Consider the following 22140-nt stretch of genomic DNA (forward strand, 5'->3'; position numbering starts at 1 on the left):
AGGTATAGATATTAGTGACATCCAAAAATGAAAGTAAAGAAGGCACTGTAGTTTCATAATGCCGAATTACTGGGTTCCTCCTTCACACAAGGTTGTGTAATCGAACCTATCCCCCAACATTCCTCAGCAGTATCTGACTACCTCGTGTAAATCTATTATGTTTGTGCAACTAAGTTACTAAACATACCATACTGCCCTGGAGGGCAAATGTGATAAACAGATTCTATGGGTTTTTGAAACCGCCCTACATGCATCTCTTTGACGAGTCTAATGAACTTACCCAAAAGAAAAAAACAGATCACTAATTTCAATGTCAGAACGTACGTATTTTTCCCCATGCTTCAATTAATTTGCACAGAGTTCCAATAGCCACCTAGCCCCCTCCCCAGGATAACCAGCATCGCATCAGGGATCCTGCATTGTGCTGCTCGTGCCCGGGAGTCCAGGCAACACCTTCTGTGACTGACACGGACGGTATGTTATCGGCCTGTCCTACATATTTATGTCCATGCCAATTAAAACAATTAGGAAAAGGTGCAAAATGTTATTTGTTTCCTCTGAAAACCAACGGTCACAACAAACGAGAAATCACTTACACGATTTGAGAATGCCAACATTATGTCCAGATGATTATTAAAGCAAGCAGAGTGATACATTTCATGTTACAAAAAAATATTGAAGATTTTATGCAAAATATTTTTCATCTATCTACTCTTGGCCCTTCCAGAATAGCAGAATGTAAACAAATGGCTGTTATGTTTCTTTCTGAGAAATATGTTCATCCTATCCTAGATGGTTACTGGTGAGCATCCTTATCAGCTCCTCAAAGTGCCAACCTGGAAGGGACGACTGGCAGCATGACTTCTCCTCTCCTCAGAGTGCATGTCCCTGCAAAAAAAGAAGGACTATATATACTAATGGGCAGATTTACGAGCCCCCTGCGCCACCAGTTCGTCACATTTTATGATGTACTGGAGGCGCATTTCACTTCTCCATATTTACAAGGAGAGGAAAAGCCACCATGCGTGACATTTCCTCTCCTAGTAACTATGGCCCCTTCACACGCAGCACTTTGGATGGAAGGGGCGTTCCATGGGTGTTGCTGTGGGTGTTCCCACGCAACACCCATGGAACGAGACTCATTTCCAGAATTACGAGGAATCGTAAATCTGGAAATGCGTGTCAATGATACGCAGGGGAGGCGTAGCAAGAGGCAACAAGGAGAAATGTTTTCATTTCTCCTCATTTTTCCCTCTTTCAAAGTATGCTGCATTCCACAGCACACATTGAAAGAGGAAAATGCTTGTAGTGATTGTTTTTGTGAAGGAAGGTCTCCCCATGATGAAGGCATCCTTGCACTATGGTGCAAGGGTGCCTGTGCTAGCGCATGGCTGCAGTTTGTGCACCAGCGCAGGGGAGAGCACAGGAATGCGACATATTATTGTAAATATGTAAAATTCCTGTGCTTCGGAAATGCCGCAGCGTGGCTCAGCCAATGGACTTGCGTTGCCGCCTGCAGTACTTCCTTGTAGATCCACCCCTTAGTCTGCAAAAAGTTGATGCCAACGAGGATGAGGTAATTCCTTCCAAACAGCTCCCATTACAAGATGGCACTTGCATTACTCCTTTCCGTAAAATAGTTCCAATCCAAGATAAAGTAAGTCATTCCAACAGGAGGTTTATGTCAGGTGATACCACAGAGGGTATTAAAAGCCTCAGCAAGAACTGGTCTACGGTTTGCAATGATTTGGGTATTTTGCAATGGGATTGCTGTCTACTTTCGTCTATATTTGTCCTCTATTCCCCTATGTCTGATGTTTGTGTGTAGTGTGTGTGTGGGTGAAACAACCATTACAATGCAGTCATTACAACGCACTACTTTTACAACGCAGTCATTACAACGCAACATCCCTTACATCGCATACCATTACAACGCAGCCATTACAACGCATGTCACTACAACGCATGCCATTACAACGCATGTCACTACTAAGCATGCCATTACAACACATTTTAAGGTAAGTAATGGGAAATAGTAATTTTTACCCCTACACTATCCAACACTTACCCTGCTGATGCACTGACTGGAGTGGGAATAGTAATTGTTACCCCTACACTATCCAACACTTACCTTACTGTTGGACTCACTGGAGTGGGAATAGTAATTTTTACCCCTACACTATCCAACACTTACCCTACTGTTGCACTCACTGGAGCTGGAATCGTAATTTTTACCCCTGCACTATCCAACACTTACACGACTGTTGCCCTAAAAGTATTATGCATTGTAATGGTACGGATTGTAGTGGAATGCGTTGTAAGTGTAGTTTCTAAAAATGAGTTGTGATTGCATGTGTTGTAAAATCATGCATTGTAATGGATGTTGCAATGTAAAAACCACGTTGTAAAGGCATGCGTTGTAAAAGTTTGCTTTGTAATGTGTCTTATTCGTGTGTGTGTGTGTGTGTTCTGGAATTTTACCATGTCTGCTCCTTCTATTTCCCTCCTTTTCTGTGGGTCATGGACAATGCTGTTCAACAACAGTTAATTTATTTTGCCTTGTTATTGTTGCATTTTTTAGGCTCATGCTTTTTCACCAATTTGAGTTGTGTTTCCTCTGAAGTCACTGTCTGGATACACACAACTGATCCTCTCCCTCACCAACGAACCAACAATCGCCAGAAACAACGTCCTCAGCGGAATGAAAGCTGTCGCCACCTGGATGAAGAGCACCTGCCTCATCCTAGGACCCTCACCCTCGGCATTGAATGCGTCCTGGTGGCCCTCCACCCTGGGAACCCTGCCAACCCCGACAAACCACGCTTGTATCCTCAGCATCATACTGGCATCCTCGCTCACAATGAACCATCAGATCAACACCATTGTCTCATCGTGCTTACACACGCTCCCCCTGCTTCAAAAGACATTCAGATGGATCCCCACCAAATCCAGAAAAAGTCACCCATGCACTCATCAGCAGCAGGCTTGACTACGGGAACACACTCTATGCTAGTGTCAGCCAGAAACTCCTCAGGAAACTTCAGAATGTTTAAAACACAGCAGCCAGACTGGTCCTCAACATCCCTCACTGCAGCCACATCTCCAAACACCTCTGAGAAGTCCTCTCGCTCCCAATCAGCAAAAATCACCTTCAAACTCCTCACTCATGCCTACAAAGCCCTCCACGATGTAGGACCAGCATACCTGAACCACCGCCTCTCATTCCACATCCCCACCAGTCACGTCCTTCAGATCCACAAGACAAGAACTGGTGGAAGATCCTTCTCATGGTCTGCCCAAGAACCTGGAACACCCTGCCTACCCACCTCAGACAATCCCCATTGCTGACCCAATTCAGGAAGGACCTCAAGGCCTGGCTCTTTCACTGGAGGCCTAAGGGCAGAAGGACCAGCAGCCACCGCCCCTCCCCTTCCAAGCACCTTGAGACCCTCATGGGTAAGTAGCCACGCTTTACAAACCCTAATTGATTGATTGATTGACATATAGTGGTGTCCTAGTACAGTGTCTAGTAGAGGGGATTTCCCCTACCTCTGGATACCTACGAAGGCCATCAAGGACCAACTTGGATGCCCAACACTTTACAACTGGTCACAGGTGTCTTGAAAGTATCATGTATACCTAGTGTCCAACCTATAAGTAAGAAGTTTTTTAACAAGTGTTTTGGTCAATGACCTACTTTACATCGTCTCAAAGTTTGTCGGTTTTATGCCCCAATCCGATGTATTTTGAATTATATTACTTTTTTTCAAGACTGTGATCCATTAGATATGTGATCTTTGCTCATAATGTGTGACCTAGACTGCTACTTAACTTCAAATAAACACCACTTGGAAGATAGTCTTGACAACAACAATAATTATGGCATGTAAACTATTTAAAAATTCATTAATTCATTAAAACATTATCTAACATTATTAAATTGTTCTCTCTACAACTTCTAAAATAAGACTTACTGCCACCAGCGTCTTCTTGTGGGGAGTACTCTGCAGTGAGAAAATAGAGGGGTTAACAGTCAGATGTTGTGATCTGTGATGATGTCCCTCTGATCCTAGTATCAAAGAACATTAAGAACACTGAAAAGATTTAAGTATTAAGATGAGCACTTGAAATAGAAAATTAGTATTTCCAACAAAAAAATTTCAGGGTCTAAAACGTTTTATTTCGGCCACCAGGGTCATAAAAGAAGAATTCATCACACAACAATGTGCACGGTGAAACAGTTAAAAGAAAGCATACATTTTCCCAAAATCATATAAGATATGTATGTATATACTGTTATGAACATCATTTCTAAATATGACATATCATTAATAATGGGATATTAAAAGAAATAACCCAGATAGGGCACATATAAGACAAACAGAGTTAAATCATCAGACAAGTGATCAGCCTAGAGCTTTCTTGCGTAGCACCCACATTTCTCCCAAGATCTTTGCAACAGAGGTGATCAGTGGTATAGAAGAGTCTGATCTGAGAATACGGAGAGCGTCCTGGTGATTCCGTACACCTAGTGACATAAATATTAGCACCAGCCATTTATGCTGGGGGGATGAAAAGCCTGGGCTAGCAAACAAAACATGCGAAACACTTTCCTTCTAATGGTCACACGGAGGGCAAGTACTACCTCCTTCACCCTTCCAACCTGTTGTGAATGACCTAAGAGCTAGGGTACCTATACAAAACTGGAAATAAAACTTCCTATACAATGGCACCATTACTACATCCCAGAATTGTTCCCGCCCACACCGTATCTGGATGTCCATGTAGTCACTTGTCAGCTTAAGAGTGGCTGACTTCCAAACAACCTTGTCATCCACGAGCGACCAGTATTTCATTTTGAACTCATCTTTGGATAGGAAAACAGATGAATTAGTTTGGTTCCACAAATCATGAAAGCCTAATGAATACAAGGCTGAGTTCATATTTGGAAGCCATAGGATTGAGTTAAATTGGTCAGCCTTCATGACACCCCTCAGGCTATCAGTCTATTGTTCAATCTCAGGAGTGGTCTACAGGCCCATTCAGTACAACAGTGGCCATAGACGAGTTTTGTATGTGGCCCTTGTAACACCTACGCCACTAAACAAGGAGTATAAAGGGGTACAAGGTTGGAGGGTAGTCGAATTCCTGAGACACCTTTAGTGATGTCATGATGTATGGCAAATCCCCACAGCTCATCCCCATACAGGTTTGAGCCCAGGCCCTTGGCATCTTAAATTTGAAGTGCAGGAGTAAGGGGTTTAGAATAAGATGTTGAACACTACTTAAGTATTGTGCCAAAGATCTGCTTTAGCCTGGTTATGGCCTTATTAATGTGCAGTTACCAAGACATACGCCGTGCAAAAGTGACCCCATGATATATAAAGGAGTCAACTTGCTCAAGAGAGGTTCCTCCCAGGATTGGTTTGCCCTGAAAAGATTTAGGCTGCCTTAAAGGACATCATCTTAGTCTTTGAAGTGTTGGTTTCAAAGCCCTGAGCCTCTAAGAATTCGTTAAAATGATCTAAATGTTTTTGGAGGTCTGAAAAGGTCTTGGAAAACAATAGGGTGTCATCCGCAAATAAAAGAATTGGGGGCACATGAATCCTTGAAAATTGCGCTTGCAAAGGGGCAGATTTGAAGAATCTGTCCCTTTGCGACCGCAATTTTTGCATTTGGGATGGATCCTCCCAAATCCAAAAATCGCAATTAGCAATTACATTAAAGGAAACGCAAACTGCGATGCCTTAAATGCATTGCAAGATTGCATTTAAAATAGCATTTCACTATTATGGACCGCTAAATACTGATTATTTCAACCTCATGGTATTTAGCAAAAACTTAGAAAAATGCATTAAAGTGCATTTTTTAAAGTTTCAGGTTACACACACACGTCATTGGGGCATGTGTTTGCGCTACATGGGTGCACATCACGATTTCAGGGATGCAACAGGGTGTCCTTTTGACACCCTTTCACCCTTAAAATTTCATGCGCAATTTGCGAGTACCTATTGGTATTCGCAAATTGCGCATGCAATTTCCCATTCATTCCTATGGGCTTGTAGGCCCATAGGAATGAATGATAAGCCATTCCTTAATTGCGACTCGCAATTTGCGAGTCGCAATTAAGGAATGTTTAGGAGTCGCTATTTTAATAGCGATTCCTACATGCATAGGCTTTTGCAAGTCCTTAATTGCGATTCCTTAATAATCGCAATTAAGGACTCGGAAAAGCCTACCTTGATGCATGTGCCCCATGGAGTTTTAAAACCTCCCAACAATGGAGCATCTTCCTCGAGTTGTGCCAAGATGGAAGCAAAGTCATTAATGAAAATTGAAAACAGGGTCGGTGCCAGCACACATTCCTGTGAAACGTCTTTGTAGACTGTTACTCTTTCTGTCAAATGTGTCTGTCTCCTTCCCATCTTATAAGTGCATAATTGTCTTTGTGTGGGCAGATTAAGAGAGATAACATTGGTGAGGGCATGTGCATGTCGGCCAAAATACTCCACTGTTCTGGTCTAGAAATCATATCAAAGGACGATTTTAGGTCAACAAACGTGACATACAAGCTGCAACACGGATCATTACAGTGGGATTCAGGACATTAGATGTGTGTGTGTGGTTTCGATGCAATGCGTTAAACCACTGAAATCTTTCAGTTATGGTAACAACCACACAACCCACACCATACCTCATGCCACCCTCCATACTCAACATATCAATTTGCCAATGGTACAGAAACAAAGAAAAGAACTATGAAGGCAACACTATGGCAAATGGCACCATATGATGTATGATGTGTGTTGTGTGCATCCATAATTATAACTTGCAAAGTTTCATAATTTTACATGTTTGAGCCAGAACAATGACTTCGTTTTAACTACATGTTTTTTTCAAGCAATGACGAATCATGTCAAATGAAAAGATACTTCTCGATTTGAGTATTCATCTCGAAGAGTAAAAGGAAATTTCTATGAAATATCTAACATTATTGGACTTTATATCTTCTCTCAGATAATCATTTGTACCTTGTTTTGGTCACATGAAGTTTTGATGCTACAAGGTTACCAGTGATCGGAAAGTTTAGCACTGGGCGAGATTGTTGAGCCCTAATGAAAACAGTGAAACAGTCTATGGTTGCTTGTGTTCTGGCTCAGGGAGGACCTAGCATGGCAGTTCAGACTGATATTCATTTGGCAGGTTCAAACTAAGGTGGCATAATGTGCAAAATAACAATGGTCTGGGATGTGGAACTGAGTATTTACTAGTCGTTGAGATTAGTTCAAGCATTCCATCTATCACTTTTTTGTATTCATCAGTGTGATGTCCCTGCCCAGGCAGGACTTTCCTCTGTGGTCAGCTTGCTGCCCCTGCCCCTTCCTCCCTGCCCTCTGGGTCAATGGCCCTGCCTCCCTCCTTCTGCCTCGCATGGATGTGGTGCCACTGTCCCTCCTATTTACCCTCTGTGGTTAGCTTGTTGCCCCTACGAGCACCCCCTTCTATTGTTCGAGACCATGCCCCTGCCTCTTCTCTCCAGCTCTGCATGGTCCATTGTGCTGCCACTGCCCCTCCCACCTACCATATGTAGCTTGCTGTGCATGGCCTGCTCTACTATGCCCACCACTGTACATGTGTGTGCCCCTGTAGGAAGGTACTACCTTTAGTAGGATTACCCCCCTCCCTGGTTCACAGTGCTCTGTCACACATATAAGTCATTTGTCAAAGGTACAGGTGGTACCAAGGGCCCTGTGACCAGAGAAGGTCTCTAAGTGTTGCAGCGTGTATTCTGCCACCCTAGGAAACCTCTCACCAAACACATACACACTGTCACTGCAGACTGCGTGTTTAGATGCTGCCAAAAGTGAAGAGTCGACCTGGCACACATCCTTGTGTGCCAAGCCAACCAGCACTGCAAGAGGCATAGGTGAGTCACCCCTCCAGCAGGCCTTACAACCCTAAGGCAGGGTGCCCTATACCTCATATGAGGGCATATCTACACGAGCAGATGTGCCGCTATAATGTCTAAGTCCATCCTTAGACATTATAAGTGCACGGTGAAGCCATACTGCGAGAAAGTGCCCTCTTTTTGCATGGTTGCCCCCACTTTTTGCTAAACTGCTGATGTACCCTGGGCCTATGTACTTTCCTTAAACGGCATTAAAAACAAAACCCAATTAGCATTCTTCGGCCACAGGTCAGTCCCTTGTAAATGGAAGGCCTCTAAGGGCTGCATCACTTATTGTGCCACCCTTAAAGGCCCTGTACCTTTACACACACACACACACACTGCCTTTGTAGTCTGCATGTTTTTGTGCAGAACAAATTGAAGAGTCGACAAGGAACACATCCCTGCGTGCAATGCCTACAACCCACTGCCCTCTGGCATAAGTCAGCCACCCCTCTAGCTGGGTGCACTATACCAGTGATGAGTGTACAGGTGCATGAGCCCTGTACCCCTACAGTGCCTAAGCCAATTCTTAGACATTGTAAGTGCAGTAATGCCATTAAGAGTGTATGGTGCTGGGAGTTTGTCATTGCTAACTCCACAGCATCATAATGGCTTTACTGAAAACTGGGAAGTTTGGTATCAAACTTCTCAGCACATTAAACCCACACTGATGCCAGTGTAGGACTTAATGAAAAATGCATTCAGAGGGCATCTTAGAGATGCCCCCTGAAAAACGACCTAACACTAGTGACCAGGCTGAGTGGCTGCTTTCAGCTGCCACCACCAGACATACTTGTGGACCCCTGGGTCGAGAGTCTGCTGCTCTCAGGGGTTTGTGACAAAGCACATCCAGGGATGAGGTGTTAAGCCTCCTACCCTGGGATGGGCAGGGTCCATGAAGGGGAAGCTTCAAAGGCTTGCTGCCTTTGTGAGCTGCCCCAGTCATTTTTCTGCTTTCAGCAACTGGCCCCCACCGGTTCTGACCTCCACTTTGGGCAGGAGAATCTGCGGGAAAACCAAATGAGGAAGGGAGGTGTGACCACCTTTTGCCAACCCCACTCCTCAGGTGGGGGAGGCGAGGTGAAGCACAACTCTCAGTCCCCCCATCTTGCGAATGAGGTGACTCAGCCAACCAGAATGACGCATATGCACCCCCACTGGAGGGTGGCATAATAGGGGGTGTACCCACCACAAGGAAGGGACCCATCGAACCTAGCCTTTACCTATCTGTAACACCCTAAATCTAGTAACCCTGAACCTTGCCTCCTCAGACAAGACCCGACAAGTGGAAGAGTAGAAGAAGGCCCAAGGAAACTGTGCTAAAAATATGAAGAGGAGGACGCCCACTGGCCTGTCCCCACCTCAAACCTGCTCCTGCAAAAGCCTGGTGTGTCCTGCAGCCAGTAGACTCAAGAACCCATAGGACCTGCCCTGCCTTGCAAGCCAAAGACTTTGTCTCCCATGACCACCGCATTTGCTCACCCACAGATTCTGGCTCCGGCCAACTCCATGAGTCTGCACCACTCTGCACCCAACGCCTGAGTTTGAGTGGCCCAATACCACAAGAAGGTCTTCCTGGTGATCCAGATCGGAGATCTGGTGATCCCTGACCTGCCTCGAATCTCTAAGTGAAGCCGGCAGCCTCTTTCCAGAGGATCCCCCCGACCGCGTCGAGAGCTGGTAAGGAAAACCAGCCGTCAAAAAACACCCCTGCACCCAACGTCCCACGGTCTTGGGTGGCCCAACCGACATTGTCCCAGCATCCCCAGATATCCCAACTTACCTCTCCCATCGGTGGTCACCTCCAGAAGATCTTCGTCCCCCAGCCTGCAGTCTTGTTGCAACTGGAGAATCCCCATTGCAAACAACAGGACACCCAACGTCAAAACAGCACCCTTCACCCAACCGCCCTAGCGCTATTGCGGGTGTACTGTAGTGTAGTTCCTATATTTCCAATAGGCTCTGCGGATTGGAATAACATAAACTATAGTTTAGATGTAGGACTGAGGTCGACTAGGTCTTTATTGAATATGTTAGACTTAATTGTGAATGCCAGCTAGCTCAGAGGTCACTAGAAACTTTCTCGAGTACACAAGAAGGGATTAGTGTCTGACAACCGCATAAACATGACAACTGCTCCCCTAGAACAAGGAGGATATCTCCAGAGTCGCGGAAACAATAGATAGCTATTTCACTCAGTCAATCGTGCATGCTTAGTTTCACCAGAAGTGCAGAGAAACAGAGGGACGGGCGTTTTCAATAAAAGTGGTTATTTATTGAGCAGTCTTCTTTCTCATGCAAGAGAAGTGAATTGCTACAATTGCAATACTTGTCATAAAGTAAAGTGCGTACAGTAAAAGGAGTATTGTGAAATAATACTGTAAAAGCATTTATACGGTTTCTAAGCCATAAGTTACTTAAAACGGATAAAATACATACAATGATAAAATAATGACTAAACGTACTCAACTGGTGCTTCTAAGATACGCCTACCCCGGTGTACCTAACCTAAGCCTAGTACATGGGACGGAGTAAATGAGATGTAGTTTGAGTTAAGATAGTTTCTGCCAAGAATCTGAATCAAGAATTCTCTAAGAGTCTTATCAGCTCCGTACCTTGGTTATAGAATGAAGGAGGTCTTGTATCTCTCTCTCAGGACTCGTTCTCCCAGCAACCCGCAAGGGTGACAGGGAAACACTGGAGCTGGATTTCTCGTCAGGAGAAAAGACAGCGTCTCTCTCAGTGCGTCAATGGGAGGGTCGGCTTCCTTCGGCACTTGCTTCAGCAGGGCGTCGGGCAAGTAGATAGCTGATCTGCTCCAAACCACCGTGTGTTTTACTAGGGCAGATGCTGGTATATTTATACCTGGAAGGTGCCGAGTTTGACGTAAGGTTGGACATAAGACGTCACTAAGAACTCGCAGTTCTTTCAGGACTCCAGGAGTTGTAGGACAAATCAATACAGAAGCAGGGGGAATTCCCGGGCTGCTGGAGGCTTGGTTTGTTTAGGAACACGTTGTGCTTTCTAGGAGTCTATGGGAGTAGCCTTGCCGTATTTGGATTGCATTGGCTATGACTTAATATAGGTATGATTCTTATGCCTATATAAGGATATGATTTAATATAACCACATAGGGCATAAATCGGGAATATTAACTAGAGTCCTAGATTCGACTACAACAGTACCTTGGGTGCTAACTCGGATCCCCCTTTACCCTGAGCCTAACACTCGGAGCTTTGCTCCCACAACCTTGTAGCCTGCTCGTGAGCAGCCACCAACTGGAGGCCCCTATCTCCCCTTGGATAATAACGGGCCTCAGCACTCTACACTCGGCCGCCCTAGTGGCGCTGAGGGTGTTTCAAAAGTGCATCCTTGACCCTGGGAAAACCCTGTTTCTAACCCCCAGAATACCAACTCCCACAACCAAGTACTTACCTGTTAACCGATAACCACATTTTCTCCGTAGGAATAAAGTGACTGGTTTTCTTTGAAAATTGTTCTAAGTGTGGAATTGGATTTGTATGAGAACTTGAAAAAATGCAAATAATTAAAACCTGCTTTACTTAAGTTTTGTCTAGGAAATGTCCAAGTGTGATATCTAGGCATATCACACTGAGTAGAAAAAGTAATCCATAAAGTAATCTGGAAAGTCATCAAAAGTAATCTAACAGTAATTTCCACTGTATTGAAAATATTTACAAACCTGTAACAAAGACATTTTCATTAATCTTTCTTGTATTGTTCAACCTGCCTTGAAAAGTACCATTCACATTGACTTGTACCAGGTGTGCTTGGTTCTAGAAAATAAACATAACTAAATAATATTTTGATACAAGCAAACTCATCTGAGTTCAGTTTTTGAGTGTGTAACATCATTTGCTGCCTGAGTGTGTACAACACATGCTTGGCACTACCCTCTAATAAAGCTTTACTGCTCGCTCACACAACCACAAATAGAGAGTAAGGTGCTCTCTACTTTTACTACTGCCTACCTTTACGGTTCCACTGTACTCTGTGCACACTACACCTCATTTTGGTATAGTATATACAGAGCCAGCTTACTGCACATAATGAGTGCATGGGTGGGTTGGAACTTGTCACTACGGGTTCCACAGCTCCATGATATTTCACCAAATTCCAAGATGTTTGGTATAAGGCATTTCAGATTCATTAGCCCACACTGTTGCCAGTGTTTGATTAATTAATAAATGCAGTCAGAGACCACCTCAGAGGTGCCCCTGCAAGCATACCAAACTTCTAGTGTTTGCACAACTCGCCTGCACCCTGCCATCTCTAGACATGCTTCTGACTGCCTGAAATGGGAGCCTTTTGCTCTTGTGGGTCAGAAACAAAGCCTGCTCTGGGTGGAGGTGCTTCACACCTACTCCAAGAAGGAACAGCATTGAACGATGCAGAGCCTCACAGGTTTTCTACCCTTTGTTATGCTGATCAGGGAATCTCCAGCTAGTGAAGATACCCGCACCCCTGAGCGAGCCTTACTTTTGGCTACAATGTCAGCGGGAATATTATTAAGCAAGAGAGGCATGCCCCTCTCAGCCTGGTCCTCCCCTAAGGTGCCCCGAGCTGAAGTTACCCACTCCTTTGAAAATTCTCCATATTGTTTTGGAGGATTATAGCCAATAGGGTTAGGGATATGCAATCTCACCAGAAGGAGTTGACATACAAAGAGGGTAGGCACCCTGAAGGTAAGTAGCCCATAGGCTACTACCTTTTAACCTTATTAACACTCCTAAATTGAGCATTTATTGGCACCCCTGAAACATAATCCTCAGTGTAGGAAAGTAGGATCTATTTTCATGGTTACCCCCATCTTTTACCTGGTGTTATGCTGTTTCTGACACCTGCTAATCAGGACCCCAGTCCCTGTGCTTTTTTCCCTAAAATGGATATGGTGAGTACTTAGGTATCCCAGATTGGCCCCTGGTGTACCCTTATAAGTCACCAGTATATGGTACCAAAGTACCCAGGGCAAAGGTACACCAGGGGTCTCCCGTGGGCTGAAGCATGTATTGTTCCACCCAAGGGAGACCACTCAAACTGTGACTACATGCCTGCCGTTGCATCCCTTGTACGCTGATGCTAGCACCACTTACGACAGATATAAGTTTCCTTATATCTGAGGTCACTGCACTTGAAACCTATAGGTCACCCCCAAGGCAGGCCTTCCAGCCCTGAAGGCAGGGTGTTTGGTTCTAAGTGTGAGGCCACCCCTGCATTATCTGGATGCCCCTACAACCTTTGGAGTTCAGTCTCCCGGGTTGTAAGTGCATCAGCCATTACGATATATAGAGTGGCCATGCGTCATAATGCGAGGACCATCTCTAAACTGGCTGTAACAAACCCTGTCATCTTTGGTATCAAATCATACCCCCACACCATACACGGTGTGGGAGGAATGATTCTATGCACTGTAAAGCTCCTCTGGGAGGCCCTCTGTGCTCCTGGTACCAGTCTTCCAGAACCGGACAGCAAGCAAGGGCTGTTGCCAACCAGGGACATGTTTCTGCCCCCCTGCTGCTGAGCCAAGCTCGAGCAGGAGAAGGGAGAACGATAGATATCGTGTCACACGGAGGTTTCATCACCTCCCAGACAGGGTTTAGTGTATTGGGGAAGGGTGGGGGCGCTTGCTAGCGTCACGGTGACTGCTTGACAGGCAAATTTGTTGCCTTCTTTGCATACTCCAGTTCAAAACAGTTCAAGGAGCAGTTGGCTCCCGCTCTAGCATGAAACTGGACAAAGGACTTTGTAAGTATCCTCTCCTCTTTCCAGCCCCTCCTCTGGGAGGGACCCCTGTATCTTCCCAATCCTGTCCTTAGGGTACTTAAGGGCTTACCTGTGGGTGAGTCCCTAGATTCGTCATGGGACAAGATTCAGATCAGAAACCACTTCATCTTTGATTGTCTGGGCACGCTGGACTTCGCTACACTTTGCTCTGAGCACCGATACTGTAACTACGAAGACTCCTGCTGCTCTTGTCTTGTTGTCCTGCAACGTCCATTGCTGTGCTCCATACAGGATCCTCACAAGGCCTGAAGGAATCTCCCTTGAAATGAAGGATTCACTCCCCTGCATCTGCAGGCAGAGAAACACAGCTGACCGGACTGCTGATCTTGGTCTCCCACAGACTCTGAAAGGCTCAACAACACAGGTGGTTCTGCAACTCCCTCAAGGCCTGCACTCTCTTCTCACCAAGCTTGATGCCAGTATCCCTCATCGGAACTGTTGGAACAGAACCCCTGTGCACCACATCGACTGTCTGTTAACAAGGCTTGTTGACTCTCTTCCTCAAAGATCTTCGGGCTCCAAGAAGCTCCAACCTGAAGCATCTCCTGTAGCCAAGATCATCATCCTCCCTTGCACCGACTCCCCTGCTTGTGGTGAATCACTTGGACCTTGCTAGCCCTGACACTGCCCCATTTTTCCTTGCCACGTTGTGTGCAGTTGCTAAGGCTTGATGGTGCTCCTGGCGGACACCGACCCCTCAACTCTCGACATCCGATGTGGGACAGCTGTGAACGGCTCCTGGTCACAGCGTCGCCTGGTCCACACAGTTGCAGCTCCAAGGTAAACGTCAACTCTCCTGCATCACGCAACATCCGTGGATATTTGTCTTCTGTGTCTCCTGGTCACTCCTGAGTGGCATAGACTCTCTCCCCTCTGCTTGCAGGTACTCCTCATTGTGACTCCACCTTTAAGGTCCAGCGGACACTTTCAACTTCCTCACCAGATGCATCTTCCTTAAGTCCTCCATTGAGTTTGATGGCAGTTTCTGATGCCACTTTGCACCTATGCACCCTGCTTCCCTGGTGTAGGTATCCTAGTTCCTATGGTATCGACAGGTGTTATGGCTCTCCAACCTTCTGTCTTCCACTGGGTTTCATCAGGGTCCACTGGGAAGGGTCCTGCTTCTCTAAAATTGCAGCCATTACTTACCTATTGATTGAATTGAGTACCATGGCATGTTTCCACTCAGCACAAGGCTCCTGTGGGGTTCCTGGGTACTTAACTCTGGTGGTTCCTTGGGTCCCCAGCACTTCTACGTCTTCTGTGTACAGTCTTGACGTGAGTTCTGGTTTACATCCCATTATTTTAGCATATAGTTTAGTCTCCCCCGGATGACCATTGTATACTTGATCTACTTACCTGTTTCTATTGCCAAAGTGTGCATTGCATGTATATCTCCGGGTAGGTGATATTTTTATGTGTTAGCGAGTGTTTAATGATAAATACCTATTTTTATAAATACACTGTGTGGTTCCTTTTCACTTAATCTATACCAATACGATTATGTTCTGGTAAAACAAGCTGCTTTATACTCCTTCTGGACTAATCCTGAGGGTTGCTCTCCACAGCTACCACTTACAGAGCTTTCTAAGGTTGTCTAAAATCACCATAAGTGTTGTCTGGATTAGTGCAGGGTTCTACACCTACATAAGTGAGCACCATATATTAAACCAGCCTCCTACACTCAGATTACCGACTACCTACAAAGAAGAGGACAAAAAAGAGCCAATGAGCAGAGAAGTCTGAAAACACCAACTGACTTGACCCCAGCCCTACCAGCCAGTCTGCAGCCCTCAAAGACTCTGATACAGAAGAGCGCGTTGTCCCGCAGCCCAGAGAACTACAGGTGCCTGGGAGGACTGCCTGCCTTCTAAAAATACTTTTAATCTCCTGTGGACAGCTGGCCTGTCAAGAAGAAAACCAACTTTAAAGATAGGTGCTCTGCCTGCGGAACAGTTAAGTTGACCACCTCTGCACCCGACGCCCACTGCCCAAGTCCAAGTAGTCCACCGGTCCAGAACATTTTCCCCAGCGATCCTGAGCAAGAGTCCCTTGTGGGTTGACCCGTGCCAGGCTCCAACTGAACACCTGCAGCCTGTGCACGACAACACACTTGTAAGGTGGCTTCCGATGCAAAAGTACACACCCCCTAAGCCCCTGGGCCTTGAGGAGATTTACAAACAGTGTCCTGACATTCCTACACATCCAAACTTTCCTGTGCAGTTGTAGGTATCTTTTGTCCAGCCTCCTGGCCTGAGCGTGCAGCCTTTTCCGATTTCAGTATTCTCTGTTTCTTTGCATTGAGTGCCCAATGCTGTGTTGACACTTTACACCCAGCTGTTTCTGTGCCTCTGAGAATGTAAGTTTGGTGCTGACTTGTGGACCCCCTGTGTATACCTTAAGGCCTAGAGACTGGGTAACCAAACTGTACTACTTACCTGTAAGTAGTTCCACTTGATGTCCCCATTCTCCATTGGACAACATTGGCCCCAGATCCTGAGTGTGACCTCTGCACCCAGCTGCCCCAGTGCCGCTGGTGGTGCAGTGAGATCACATACCTAAACCTTTCCTGGTACTGATTCTTCATCCAAAAGCTCAAAATAGTAAATCATTTACTTCCCTGAATATGAATATTAATGATTGCGTTTTCCTCCTATATAATAACATTGTACTGATTGAAAAATGCAATGTCCATTTTCCACATTGAAAAACAGTGATATTGCAAACGTATTTTACTGCAACAAAGTATCTTTGATTCTATGAAATAAATATACAAAAAGTAATAATTTTACAAACCATTGGTCTATGATTTAGTCATTGAGTGTGTAGAATCATTTCTTGCCTGTGTGTGTACAACAAATGGTTGGCCCTGCCCTCTGATAATCCTAACTGCTCGCCCAGACTACCATAAAAGAGAGCATTAGTATTATGTACTTTAGCCTCAGTAAAGTTTCTGGGGATCTGCTGGACTCTGTGCTAATCCTGGGAGGTGAACTCCGCTCCGTTCATGGAATTTACGGTGTTTTCCACACTCGGCACAGGACATGGAGTTTCCAAAAAGCCTGCTCCATGGAGCAGAGTTTTTTTCATGGCTCGCGCTTCTCAACGTCAAGTTGGCGAGCACAACCGAGGAAAAACCACCTCCCGATGAGATTTTTCTGCACTCGCACTCGCCAAGGTCTAGTTGGCGAGCAAGGAAAATCACCTCTTGCTAGATTTTTCAACGCGGGCAGTCGGATTTCTCAATGTGAGTGGTTGCGGCAGGTCACGACCACTTGCGCTGAGAAACCTTCCGTTGCGTCGAGAAAGCAGCTGCTCCAGTAGAAAATCTACATGAGCAGCAGAAATGAAGCTGCACCCTTTTGTACTGTGCATTGTGCTGTGCACAATAATTTTACAGCGCAGGTCAAACACCCAAGCCTCAAAATCAGAGCGAATAGCATGACCAGGTGGTGACCACATGCGTTGAGAAACCTTCCATTTGTGTTGAAAAAGCTGCTGCTCAAGTAGAAAATCTACTTGAGCAGCAGAAAGGAAGCTATGCCCTCTTGCGCTACACATGGTGCCATTCGTGATGATTTTAAGCATGGGCCAAACAGCCAGGGCTCAAAATCATTGTGAACCGCATGACCCTAATGAACTCCGCTACTCGCAGATCTCCACGTAGAACTCCAGCAGTTTTTTGTCACTTTGTGGAGTTCCACTACACAGAACACGGCGAACTGCACCCAGGCTTTTCTCTGTGCACAATATACCTTACTTTGGTATTGTATATAAAGAGCCAGCTCCACCCAGGCTTACTCTGTTCACACTATACCTTACTTTGGGATAGCATATAAAGAGTCAGCATCCTACAACCTTCCTCTGGCTCCCACCCTGCACGGACCATTGAGCTGCCATTGAACCTCCTGCTTACCATCATGGGCATGCTGCTGCCACAGCTCGTCCATCCCACCCAGAATGGCCAGATTGCTGCCTCTGTCCCTGACCCCCTTCCCCCAGCCTTTTATTATCCAATTTCATGTCCCTATCTCCTCTATCCTGCGCTCCATGATCTGTTGTGCTTCCCCTCCCTTCTGCCCTTCATGGTCTGTTGTGCTGCCATTTCCCATCCTGCCTGACCCGGATCGTTTGTTGTGCTACCACTGCTTCTCCTACCCAACCCTGCATGGTCAGCTTGCTGACCCTGTTCCCTTCCCCCTGCCCTCTGTTGTCTGTTTCCACCTCAACCCTTCTTTCTTTCCTTCAAGGTCCTTTGTGCATGCCCCTGCCGTCTCTCCCTTAACGACGTGGTTTTCTGTGTTGCTATTGAGCATCATGCTTATCATAAATGGTCTGTTGTGCCCCTCCCACATATCCTGCAGGATCAGCATATTGCCCTTGACCCTTTCCCCCTTTTCATCTGTTTTACATGTGCCCCTACCCTGTCACTTCTGACCACCATGGTGCGTTATGCTTCCACTCTTCGTCCTGCCTGCATAATTAGCTTGCTGCACCCCCTCTGCCCCCTGCCCTCCATTATCCATGTGCAGTCCCTGCTACCTCCCTGCCCACTATGGTGTGTTGTGCAGACACTGCCCCTCCTGCCCACACTGTATGGTCAGCTTGCTGCTCATGCTTCATTCCGCAGCCCCTCTGTTGTCAATGTGCATGCCTCTGTCCCCTCTTTCGTGCTGCCTTGTGTGTCCTCTTTTGCTGACACTGCCCATCCCGCCTCCTCACTGTGGTCAGCTTGCTCCCCCTGTCCCTTCCGCTTTGCCTTCCATCGGTGCTTCTACTTCATCAACCACACCCTCCAGGGTCCATAGTGTTGCCACTGCCCCTCTTTAGTGCCCTCCATGGCCCATTCTGCTGCCAGTGCCCCTCCTGTCTGCCATGCATTGCACCTTACTGCTCTTGCCACCCTCACCCCTTGCCTCTTATTCATCTGCATACCCCTGCCCCCTCGCTGCAACTTTCCATGGTCCATTGAGCTGCCATTCGTCTCTCTACTTGCCCTGCATGGTCCATTGTGCTTCCACTGCCCCTCCTGCCTGCCCTATGTGGTGAACTTGTTGTCCCTCCCACTGCGCTGCCTTGTATTGTTCTAAGTCTGTGACCCTATCCCTTCCCTTCTGATATCCATGATCTATTGGCATGCCCCTGCCCTCACCCTCCATGATCCATTGTGCTGTCACTGCCTCCCAAAGTGGTCAGCACGCTGCCCTTGCCTAGCACCCCACTGCCCTCCATTGTCTGTGTGTTTGTACTGCCCCTTCCCTCTTGTTTTCCATGGTCTGTTGTACTATCACTTCTCTCCTGTCTGCCCTGTGTAGTCTATTGTGCTGCCAATAACACTGTCGTCTGCCCTGTGTGGTCAGCTTGCTGCTCTTGCAACCTGATTCTTGCCATCCATGGTCCGATGTGCTGTCACTGCCCCTCTTTCCTGCCCTCTATGGTGCGTTGTACTGCCACAACCCCTCTTGCCTGTCCTGCATGATTGGTTTACTGCCTCTCCACCTTCCCCTACGTATTCCATTGTTCAGCCATTGCCCCTCCTGCCTGCCTTGCACGGTCCTTTGTGCTGTTACTGATCCCCTGCCATGTTGGACCTGGTCAGCATACTGCCTCTGTCCCTGCTCCCTCCCCCTTATCCTCTGTTGTGCAAGTTCAATGCTCCTGCCCTCTCCCTCCCCACAGAGTTCTAATGAATGACTAAAGTGATAATATTCTGTAATTATTAATAAAGTGTTGAACACCAGAAATCATCTTGATGGAATCAAAACTGTAAAAGCTGAAGCATTTCCTTTTCAAATCAATAAAATGGAGAGGGTTCTTTTTCTCATAAAAATTGGAGACTCCTGATTTTTAAAGCAAAACATTAATTTCTTTCAGCTGTCTGTGGCCTGAAATTCCCTCTGCTTCAATAGAAGTCAATGGAGAAAATACAATCCCCTGATTTTTTTCAAAACCTCACACTTTCCTGTTTTAAAATGTTGGCATTTTCTGAGCTCTCAAACAGAAACCAAGAACTTTTAAACCAGTTGCCATTTTTATGTTTTTTTATCTAACTGATCACTTGAATATTGGATGCACAAATTACTTATATGTTTTTCACAAGTGGTGCAAAACATATAAGTACACTGAAGTGGTGGCGCGATTTGGGAATTTTTTTCTGGGTTGAAAATTCAGGGAGACTTTTTTGTTATTAAGCTCCCTTATTTCTTTGTTTACTGCAGTATTCTCTGTAGGAAATGCTTTCAGTTTTACAGCATTGATTCCATCAACATGGTGTTCAGGTGTGCCACATTTTTGTCGTAAATACTGTTGGAAAATGGCCCTCGCTGAATGTTCAACCCAAACTTTTTGCCTTCCACTGACCTTTTCTTTGTTGGCTTTAGGACTCTGGGCACATTACCAATGCTAGCCAGTGCTAAAGTGCATGTGCACGCTCCTCTGAACATGGTATAATTGGTTTACACCTGTTTGTCATATTTGATTTACTTGTACATCATTTGTAAAGTGGTATGCCATATACACAGGGCCTGTAAAATACTAGCGGGCCTGCAGCACTGATTGTGCCACCCACAGAAGTAGCTTTTCAAATCTGTCTCAGCCTTGCCAATGCAGAACCAGCGTGTGCAGTTTACTGCAACCTCGACCTGGCATTTTAGACTACTTGCTTGGCTTGAAACTCTCCTTTTGTTAAACATAAGTTGCCCATAAGGTAGGCCATAGGTAGCCCTAAGGCAGGGTGCTGTGTAATGAAAGGTAGGACTTGTGCTGGTATGTTTTGCATTTCCTAGTAGTGACAAACGACCTATTTCATTATTCACGACAGTGAGGTCTACTCCTCTCATAGGTTAGCATTGGGAATTCCTTAATACACTTTAAAGCTATAATTCCGGATCAGAGAAGGATAGCTTTTTCATGTTCCATATGTTTATAATGGTGATGACAAAATCCTCCTTACTAATAAAGTTGTATTTGTCATTAATATTTTCGAAATGCCACTTTTACAAAGTAGACATTTCTCTGTGCTTAGAACTATCTGTGCTTTGCAGCCTGTCTCCCATACACATTTGGGCATTGTGACAGCTAGAGTTTGTGCATTCCCTCTAGAAAGCCACAACACAAGAAGGCTGGGGTGATGTAAGTACCCATCTACAAACATCTCCATTCTGATGGCTTTGCCTGGGTAGGATGAAAGGGAGGTGCTAACACTTCACTTGAATATGCAGTGTCCTATTGAAGTCACCCTCACCAGTACTGGGTCTTTTTCCCCATGAAATCAGTTATTACTAGACTTTCAACTGGAGCACTGCCAGAAGATCTGCTGTGCTGCTTAAAGAACTTAACGGGACTGCTGATCTGCATGGCCTGCTTTTCTGTTTGTTTCCCTGCTGCCTGCTGCTCTCTGAATCTACTAAAGGAGAGCTGGACTCTGCTTTCACTCCAAGTGATCTCCAAGGGCATGTTAGCTTACAACCTGTTGCTTGAAACTCAGGGAGTATCCAATCCTCTAACCCTGCTCCTGTGCCTGGCTCACCGAAAGTGGCCCAGAAATTTGCAACACAGATTTCAACACACCTCCCATCTGCAATTTAGCAGAACCCAGCACATTGGCCTGGCTGCAGGACTAAAAACAGCGCATCGCATCGAATCAACTCTTTGCCTCCAGAGATCTACACATCGGACAGTGTTTCACCACCGTTGCAGCTTGGCGAGATCGATGCAATGCTCTGACTACGTGGCAGAATCTGGTTAGCCCGAACTTCGCAGCACAACTTATAAAGTAATGGGAGACTTCAAAGAAGATACCTCTAGAGAAGACTGTGAAGGAGTCTGGTGGAATTCAAGGGAGGGTTTTTGAAGAGAGGACCTGCATAGCAGGCCATGTGCAAGCAGGGGAGCCCACTGAAGCAAAGGAAAATCCTCAAGAGGAGCCACAGGAGACGCAAGAGGACCTCATGCAGCTCACCAAAGTCGGAGGTCCACGATGCAACAGATGCAGGGGGGACTCTGTTCTTCAGGAAGTGAGGTGCTGGAGGCTGGAGCTTCTTGTAACTCGGAAGATCTCAGGGGTGCTGAGCTAAAAAGCCTTGGCAACAGCAAGTCAACATGGTGCACAGGGATTTGGTCCCAGCAGCCCCAACTAGGGATACTGTCTTCCAAATTGCAGAGAAGACAGGTCAGTTACTTAACAAAGAAGACAGCCTCGGCCCCGGAAACATTAAAATGAGTGAAGACATCAATGTAATAGCCGTTACTGAGGCAATTATCGCAGAGCCAATAAAGAAAAATCTAACTAAGAGACAAAGGAAAAAAGAGCAGAAAGCTAGAAATACGAAGCTGTCCCACACTCAGGCAACGGAATATATCCCATCTTTTCAAATTTAAACCCA

General features: G+C 45.9%; 1 protein-coding gene across 5 annotated transcripts in view; it reads right to left on the reverse strand.

Moving 5' to 3' along the window:
- LOC144773006 (uncharacterized) overlaps nt 1–22140 on the reverse strand; it is a 2495654-nt gene that overhangs the window by 311565 nt on the left and 2161949 nt on the right. For all 5 annotated transcript variants that reach the window (XR_013599895.1, XM_078657750.1, XM_078657753.1 and 2 more), the window contains exon 18: nt 3975–4004. Coding sequence is in view for 4 of the 5 variants with exons in the window: in XM_078657750.1 (XP_078513876.1) it covers nt 3975–4004 (30 nt within the window). In the remaining variant the exon portion in view is untranslated. The remainder of the gene's footprint in view (nt 1–3974; nt 4005–22140) is intronic.

Source organism: Lissotriton helveticus, chromosome 8 (assembly GCF_964261635.1).
Source record: "Lissotriton helveticus chromosome 8, aLisHel1.1, whole genome shotgun sequence".
NCBI lineage: Eukaryota > Metazoa > Chordata > Amphibia > Caudata > Salamandridae > Lissotriton > Lissotriton helveticus.